The 10,196-nt window shown below is 36.6% G+C and overlaps 1 protein-coding gene across 1 annotated transcript in view; it reads left to right on the top strand.

Annotated features, from left to right (window-relative positions):
* The first annotated feature begins 9,962 nt into the window (after positions 1-9,962).
* LOC133543032 (uncharacterized) overlaps positions 9,963-10,196 on the top strand; it is a 2,514-nt gene continuing 2,280 nt past the window's right edge. The window contains exon 1 of the mRNA XM_061887397.1: positions 9,963-9,987. Coding sequence (XP_061743381.1) covers positions 9,963-9,987 — 25 coding nt within the window. The remainder of the gene's footprint in view (positions 9,988-10,196) is intronic.

Raw genomic sequence — 10,196 nt, 5'->3', positions numbered from 1 at the left:
TGACTAGAACCTATTACACTACTGATGATACAATACTGACTAGAACCTACTACACTACTGATGATACAATACTGACTAGAACCTATTACACTACTGATGATACAATACTGACTAGAACCTACTACACTACTGATGATACAATACTGACTAGAACCTACTACACTACTGATGATACAACACTGACTAGAACCTATTACACTACTGACGATACAATACTGACTAGAATCTAGTACAGTACTGATGATACAATACTGACTAGAACCTACTACACTACTGATGATACAATACTGACTAGAATCTAGCACAGTACAGATGATACAGTACTGACTAGAATCTAGCACAGTGCTGATGATACAATACTGACTAGAACCTACTACAGTACAGATGATACAGTACTGACTAGAACCTACTACAGTACAGATGATACAGTACTGACTGACTCAAACCTGGTAGAGTACTGATGATACAATACTGACTAAAATCTAGTACAGTACTGATGATACAATACTGACTAGAACCTACTACACTACTGATGATACAATACTGACTAGAACCTACTACACTACTGATGATACAACACTGACTAGAACCTATTACACTACTGACGATACAATACTGACTAGAATCTAGCACAGTACAGATGATACAATACTGACTAGAATCTAGCACAGTACAGATGATACAGTACTGACTAGAATCTAGCACAGTACAGATGATACAGTACTGACTAGAATCTAGCACAGTGCTGATGATACAGTACTGACTAGAATCTAGCACAGTACAGATGATACAGTACTGACTAGAATCTAGTACAGTACTGATGATACAATACTGACTAGAACCTACTACACTACTGATGATACAATACTGACTAGAATCTAGCACAGTACAGATGATACAGTACTGACTAGAATCTAGCACAGTACAGGTGATACAATACTGACTAGAATCTAGCACAGTACAGATGATACAATACTGACTAGAATCTAGCACAGTACAGATGATACAATACTGACTAGAATCTAGCACAGTACAGATGATACAATACTGACTAGAATCTAGCACAGTACAGATGATACAATACTGACTAGAATCTAGCACAGTACAGATGATACAATACTGACTAGAATCTAGCACAGTACAGATGATACAGTACTGACTAGAATCTAGCACAGTGCTGATGATACAATACTGACTAAAATCTAGTACAGTACTGATGATACAATACTGACTAGAACCTACTACACTACTGATGATACAACACTGACTAGAACCTATTACACTACTGACGATACAATACTGACTAGAATCTAGTACAGTACTGATGATACAATACTGACTAGAACCTACTACACTACTGATGATACAATACTGACTAGAATCTAGCACAGTACAGATGATACAGTACTGACTAGAATCTAGCACAGTACAGATGATACAATACTGACTAGAATCTAGCACAGTACAGATGATACAATACTGACTAGAATCTAGCACAGTACAGATGATACAATACTGACTAGAATCTAGCACAGTACAGATGATACAATACTGACTAGAATCTAGCACAGTACAGATGATACAATACTGACTAGAATCTAGCACAGTACAGATGATACAGTACTGACTAGAATCTAGCACAGTACAGATGATACAATACTGACTAGAATCTAGCACAGTGCTGATGATACAATACTGACTAGAACCTACTACACTACAGATGATACAGTACTGACTAGAATCTAGCACAGTACAGATGATACAGTACTGACTAGAACCTACTACACTACAGATGATACAATACTGACTAGAACCTACTACACTACAGATGATACAGTACTGACTAGAATCTAGCACAGTACAGATGATACAGTACTGACTAGAACCTACTACACTACAGATGATACAGTACTGACTAGAATCTAGCACAGTACAGATGATACAGTACTGACTAGAACCTACTACACTACAGATGATACAGTACTGACTAGAATCTAGCACAGTACAGATGATACAGTACTGACTAGAACCTACTACACTACAGATGATACAATACTGACTAGAATCTAGCACAGTACAGATGATACAGTACTGACTAGAAGCTACTAGAGTACACAAGCAATAGTTGACTAGTTGTCCTTCCAATGTACAAACACATCATGTTTATTCACCTGCCTTAATGTAAACCATGTGATTATTTCCACACACTTGAACATGAATGTAACCGCCAATCATCTCATCGTCTCCAGAAATGTGTGTTGATGTTTGTGTGTTTCTTTTGGGTTTTTTTTTTTTGGCGAAGGACGGCCATTTTGAGTTGTGGAAGTGTAATGTACGTCTTGTTGGCGGACTTACTGTGTTTGTCTGTGACGTGTGTGTTTGTATGAAGATGGAGAGGCGGCGAGTCGCTGCTGAGCGTTAATCAGATGAGAGCGATTATCTAAATGTTTATTTATTTTTGATGTCATAACAGATGTAACAATAAAAGTGTAACATTACATATGTGAGAAAATATATATTCATACACTTTGTTGTCGCTGAATTTATTGTCCTATTCTACAGGGGCTATGTTTATATTGACTATAAAACTGGTGGTTTGATGAAATTCAATTGAGAATTACTAGATGTGTCCTTAACGAGGGACTCTAAGAGACGATTGCAATCAAACGGTAATTTTATGAATACATATTTACTGTACACAATATTTACTGTACACAAGCCTAAATAAGACTTTTGCAGACAGGCTCATACAGATAACTTTATGTATGCACGCATGTGTGTGTGAGTGTGTATGTATATATATATATATATATATATATATATATATATATATATATATATATATATATATATATATATATATATATATATATATATATATATATATATATATATACATATATATATATATATCCATCCATCCATTTCCTACCGCTTATGGGTCGCGGGGGCTGCTGGCGCCTATCTCAGCTACAATCGGGCGGAAGGCAGGGTACACACACACAAACATATATATATATATATATATATATATATATACACACATATATATATATGTGTGTGTAGATATATATATATATATACATATATATATATATATATATATATATATATATATATATATATATATATATATATATATACATATATATATAAGGGAATAAGCGGTAGAAAATGGATGGATGGATATATATATATATATATATATATGTATGTAGGTGTGGGAAAAAATCACAAGACTACTTCATCTCTACAGATCTGTTTCATGAGGGGGTTCCCTCAATCATCAGGATGATTGAGGGAACCCCTCATGAAACAGATCTGTAGAGATGAAGTAGTCTTGTGATTTTTTTCCCACACCTACATATTGCGCTCTACCACGGTATCGAGCACTATTCTCCGGATAATCCAATCAAGACATATATATATATGTATATATGTATGTATGTATGTACAAACCCCGTTTCCATATGAGTTGGGAAATTGTGTTAGATGTAAATATAAACAGAATACAATGATTTGCAAATCCTTTTCAAGCCATATTCAGTTGAATATGCTACAAAGACAACATATTTGATGTTCAAACTCATAAACATTTTTTTTTGTGCAAATAATCATTAACTTTAGAATTTGATGCCAGCAACACGTGCCAAAGAAGTTGGGAAAGGTGGCAATAAATACTGATAAAGTTGAGGAATGCTCATCAAACACTTATGTGGAACATCCCACAGGTGTGCAGGCTAATTGGGAACAGGTGGGTGCCATGATTGGCTATAAAAACAGCTTCCCAAAAAATGTTTAGTCTTTCACAAGAAAGGATGGGGCGAGGTACACCCCTTTGTCCACAACTGTGTGAGCAAATAGTCAAACAGTTTAAGAACAACCTTTCTCAAAGTGACATTGCAAGAAATTTAGGGATTTCAACATCTACGCTCCATAATATCATCAAAAGGTTCAGAGAATCTGGAGAAATCACTCCACTTAAGCGGCATGGCCGGAAACCAACATTGAATGACCGTGACCTTCCATCCCTCAGACGGCACTGTATCAAAAACCGACATCAATCTCTAAAGGATATCACCACATGGGCTCAGGAACACTTCAGAAAACCACTGTCACTAAATACAATTCGTCGCTACATCTGTAAGTGCAAGTTAAAGCTCTACTATGCAAAGCGAAAGCTATTTATCAACAACATCCAGAAACGCAGCCGGCATCTCTGGGCCCGGGATCATCTAAGATGGACTGATGCAAAGAGGAAAAGTGTTCTCTGATCTTACGAGTCCACATTTCAATATGTTTTTGGAAATATTCGACATTGTTTTATCCGGACCAAAAGGTAAGCGAACCATCCAGACTGTTATGGACGCAAAGTGGAAAAGCCAGCATGTGTGATGGTATGGGGGTGCATCAGGGGCCAAGGCATGGGTAACTTACACATCTGTGAAGGCACCATTAATGCTGAAAGGTACATACAGGTTTTGGAACAACATATGCTGCCATCTAAGCGCCGTCTTTTTCATGGACGCCCCTGCTTATTTCAGCAAGACAATGCCAAGCCACATTCAACACGTGTTACAACAGCGTGGCTTCATAAAAAAAGAGTGCAGGTACTTTCCTGGCCCGCCTGCAGTCCAGACCTGTCTCCCACGGAAAATGTGTGGTGCATTATGAAGCGTAAAATACGACAGCGGAGACCCCGGACTGTTGAAGGACTGAAGCTCTACATAAAACAAGAATGGGAAAGAATTCCACTTTCAAAGCTTCAACAATTAGTTTCCTCAGTTCCCAAACGTTTATTGAGTGTTGTTAAAAGAAAAGGTGATGTAACACAGTGGTGAACATGCCCTTTCCCAACTACTTTGGCACGTGTTGCAGTCATGAAATTCTGAGTTATTTATCGTTTGCAAAAAAAAACTAAGTTTATGAGTTTGAACATCAAATATGTTGTCTTTGTATCATATTCAACTGAATATGGCTTGAAAAGGATTTGCAAATCATTGTATTCTGTTTATATTTACATCTAACACAATTTCCCAACTCATATGGAAACGGGGTTTGTAGACCAAGGGTCACCAACTCGGTGCCCACAGGCACCAGGTCGCCCGTAAGGACCAGATGAGTCGCCCGCTGGCCTGTTCTAAAAATAGCTCAAATAGCAGCACTTACCAGTGAGCTGCCTCTATTTTTTAAATTGTATTTATTTACTAGCAAGCTGGTCTCGCTTTGCTCGACATTTTTAATTCTAAGAGAAACAAAACTCAAATAGAATTTGAAAATCCAAGACTTGGTCTTCACTTGTTTAAATAAATTCATTTATTTTTTTTCTTTGCTTCTTATAACTTTCAGAAAGACAATTTTAGAGAAAAAATACAACCATAAATTGATTTTAGGATTTTTAAACACATTACCTTTTAAATTCCTTCCTCTTCTTTCCTGACAATTTAAATCAATGTTCAAGTAAATGTATTTGTTTTATTGTAAAGAATAATAAATACATTTTAATTTAATTCTTCATTTCAGCTTCCGTTTTTTCGACAAAGAATATTTGTGAAATATTTCTTCAAACTTATTATGATTAAAATTTAAAAAAAATATTCCGTCAAATCTATAAAATCTGTAGAATCAAATATAAATCTTATTTCAAAGTCTTTTGAATTTCTTTAAAAAAAAAATTCCGGAGAATCTAGAAGAAATAATGATTTGTCTTTGTTAGAAATATAGCTTGGTCCAATTTGTTATATATTTATTATTGAGATTGAATACACAAATGTGTTGTTATTTGTCATTTTATTTAATTTAAAAGTACATTATTTTTTAAATTATGAAATAAATATTTGATTTAATAATTGAATCATTATTTATTTCATGATTTATTCCTGCATTCAAATATTTTCCTGAATATAATGACATCCTTCGCTAAAGTAGGGGTCCCCAAACTACGGCTCGCAGGCCGAATCTGGCCCGCCAGCGTCCAAAATCCGTCCCGCGGGAAGTCCGAAGTTTAAATTTTTTAAAATTGTTATTATCATGATCATTATTAGGGTCCTCTGGCCCATTGCAAAGGACTCCAAAGGAGTCCTTTACAATGGGCCAAAGGACCCTATTGAAACTGGTGCGTTTTATTAGGGTCGTTTGGCCCATTGCAAAGGACTCCTTTGGAGTCCTTTGCAATGGAGTCCTATTGAAACTGGAGTCCTTTTGAAAACTGGTGTTTTTTATTAGGGTCCTTTGGCCCATTGCAAAGGACTTCAAAGTCCTTTGCAATGGGCCAAAGGACCCTATTGAAACTGGCGCGTTTTATTCTTTCTTTTTAGGGTCTGCCGGGCCCATTGCAAAGGACTCCTGTGGAGTCCTTTGCAATGGGCCAAGGACCCTATTGAAACTGTAAGATTTTATCTAACAAAGTGCAGATTGGATTTGAACCTATTTAAAACATGTCATCAAAAATATATATTTATTGTGAGAAATCATCAAGATGATCAGTGTTTCCACATAATTAAATATCATTAATTATCAATAATAACATAGAGTTAAAGGTAAATTGAGCAAATTGGCTATTTCTGGCAATTTATTTAAGTGTGTATCAAACTGGTAGCCCTTGGCATTAATCAGTACCCAAGAAGTAGTTCTTGCTTTCAAAAAGGTGGGTGACCTCTGATGTAGATGCCCACATCGGCTGTTCAGATGTACAAAAGAGAAGTGTAGGATACTTCTCTTGTTATCTTATTTGTATTTGACTTTATTAAATATATTTATATTATCATTTGGTGCAGCCGGGCGGGGATGGAAAGAGAAAGAGAAAAAAGGAATACGGAGGGGGAATTGTGGGGATAAGAGGGGGATAAAACAGAGACACAAAAACTACAACAGCAAACAGAACATTAACAACAAAAACAACAACAATAGAGCAACATCATCACATAGGACATGTACAAATATGATGGTAGAAGTGATAGCAAAGAAGCAGTTAGCGAAATTGATAATAATACAGAAATGACAATGAGCATATTTACACTACAAATGGAGCAATACAAATACCAATAGAAATAGTTCTATTGATAATGAATAATACCAATAATTTACCTCTATTATCAACAATACAGTTGTTCAAATGCAACAATACATATGTATAATAATAACTAGAGATAAAAAATTAATACCGAAAAATGGAGGGGAAGAAAGAGGAGCAACCTATATTAACCTTGTAGATTGTTATAGTAACAATAGGTTAAGCTTTGTCAGTGTGCCATGTGTTCCCCAGTTTACCATAGGGCAGGGGTCGGCAACCTAAAATGTTGAAAGAGCCATATTGGACCCAAATTACAAAAACAAATATGTCTGGAACCCCAAAAAATTAAAGCCATATCACACACAGATAGTGTGTCATGAGATATAAATTGAATTAAGAGCACTTAAAGGAAACCAAATGAGCTCAATAATAGCTTCAAATGAGGCATAATGATGCAATATGTACATTTAGCTAGCCTAAATAGCATGTTAGCGTCGATTAGCTTGCAGTCATGCAGTGACCAAATATGTCTGATTATCACTCTACACAAGTCAATACCCTCAACAAAACTCACCTTTGTGCATTCATGCACAACGTTCAAAGTTTGGTGGACAAAAATTAGACAGAAAAAGAAGTGGCATAAAACACGTCTTAGAAAGTCGGAGAAAGTTATGCATGTAAACAAACTAGGGTGAGTTCAAGGACTGCCAAAATTAGTAGGACAGACAAAACGGCGCTTGCCAAATTCTCGAATCAGTGAAGCATGTTTATTAAAAACAGTGCTTTATAACAATTGGGGAGGTTTGTGTCATGTTTGTCCTCCTACAGAAACCATATTTTTTCTATACATTTTTGAAAAAGCTCTAGAGAGCCACTAGGGCGGCGCGACCCCCGCTCTAGGGCAACAATGTTAATATATGTTTGATGAAACGTGATTATGTGCATGAATGTATGTATGTTTATGTACTTTTATGTGTACAGTATGTGTGTATGTATGTTTGCTCAGTGAATGTATATGTACATGTATGTGTATATGTATGTTGGTACAGTGAATGTATATATACATGTATGTTGGTACAGTGAATGTATATGTACATGTATGTGTATATGTGGGTACAGTGAATGTATATGTACATGTATGTGTATATGTGTGTTTGTACAGTGAATGTATATGTATATGTATGTGTATATGTTGGAACAGTGAATGTATATGTACATGTATGTGTATATGTATGTTGGTACAGTGAATGTTTATGTACATGTATGTGTATATGTTGGTACAGTGAATGTTTATGTACATGTATGTGTATATGTATGTTGGTACAGTGAATGTTTATGTACATGTATGTGTATATGTATGTTGGTACAGTGAATGTATATGTACATGTATGTGTATATGTTGGTACAGTGAATGTTTATGTACATGTATGTGTATATGTATGTTGGTACAGTGAATGTTTATGTACATGTATGTGTATATGTATGTTGGTACAGTGAATGTATATGTATTATTATTATTATTATTATTGTCAATCACCAAATACTGAACCATCCAAACAAAACATCCACATCCAAACTGGTGTACTATCTGATCTACGTTGATTATTATTATTATTATTGAGATATTAATTTCTTATTATTATTGAAATATTAATGTCCTATTATAATTCTCTATTCATATTATTATTCCGCCAACTTAAGACTTTTTTAAGGTCTTTAGCACACTCGTAAATTTATATCTTGCCAGAAATGTCTACACACAGAAAAGACCATTCCAGTAAGATGACAGCTTGTAGGACATTTTGGTTCGATTTCTCATTTTTTTTTTTTTTTTTAATCGGGCCAAAAGAAAGGAAAAAAATTACCTGAAGAATTACCGGATGAGACTAAAGTAATGTTTCTAATTCTGTAACACATTTCTGTTCTACATGGTAGTGTGCTGGGGGGGCAGTACATCTAAGAAGGACAGCTCCAGACTTGAGAAACTGATCAGGCGGGCCGGTTCTACAATGGGAATGAAACTGGACTCACTGGTGAGGGTGCCAGAGAAGAGGACTGTGGACAAACTAGTGAGCATCCTGGATGATGCCAGTCACCCTCTGCATAGTGTTATCAGTAGCCAGAGGAGCCTGTTCAGTGCTAGACTGCTTCATCCCAAGTGCAGGACTAATAGACTCAAAAACTCCTTTGTCCCACACGCCATTAGACTGTACAACTCCTCTCTGGGGGGGTACTAGGATGACAGGGGATGCAAAACATTAACAGTGCAATACGTTTTCATAACATGGTCACTACTGCCTACTTTGTCTTGTTATATTCTTATTTTACTGTTATATTGTTATTCCCATTGTTTTTATTCTTATTGTAAAATGTCTCTATTTTGTTTCCATTTAAACCCCCATTATTTACTTTTTACTTTTATTTAAATTGATCTCAACTCTGTACACTGCTGCTGGAATTTTAATTTTCCTGAAGGAACTCTCCTGAAGGAATCAGTAAAGTACTATCTATCTATCTATCTATCTATCTATCTATCTGTCTATCACTGTTTTTTAGTGCAAATTACAGACTGAACATGTAAATATTTAAGGCTGTTTTATGCATTCTGTATAAATTTGGAGGCTTTCTTCCAAAAACTATTAATTTTTTTCAAAGCGCTTTCTTCGGGGACGGACAGTTGGACGGCAGAGTGAGCGCGTGTTCTGAAAACGTGAGTCGGATTACGATCGCTTGGGTTGCATCTTTGTCCCCGTCATGGCCGCAGTGAAAGACGGCGTCCTAAAATAGCTCCCCCTCCCCGGTTATTTACATTATCTTAAGTGCTGTACTCTGGTCTTGGACTCGAGCAGCATGGCTTGGGCGGGGTCGCCGGTGGTCAGTTCCGATGTGCTTAGTCGGGGGGGGGGGGGGTCTAGCATCCCGCCTGCGTCCGCTGCCATAAAACCCACCAATGGTAACGCAGGAGAATGACGCAGGTACTCGACCCCGCACTTCCTCCTCCATCATAAGCGTCCTTTTTGGCGTCCTTGGGAAGTAAGACCAATCCCGTAAAATGGACGGGATGGAGGGTGGGGGAAGAGCGTCCCACATCCATTCACGGCGGGCGCCTCAGCGAGCACTCTCCATAATGAACAATTATGAAGGAAAACCGCCGCTTGTCCCGAGTCAATCCATTTATTTAGTG

Source organism: Nerophis ophidion, linkage group LG25, assembly GCF_033978795.1.
Source record: "Nerophis ophidion isolate RoL-2023_Sa linkage group LG25, RoL_Noph_v1.0, whole genome shotgun sequence".
Classification (NCBI taxonomy): domain Eukaryota; kingdom Metazoa; phylum Chordata; class Actinopteri; order Syngnathiformes; family Syngnathidae; genus Nerophis; species Nerophis ophidion.
Note: the sequence above shows the minus strand (reverse complement) of the source record. Positions and strands in the feature narration are given on the sequence as shown.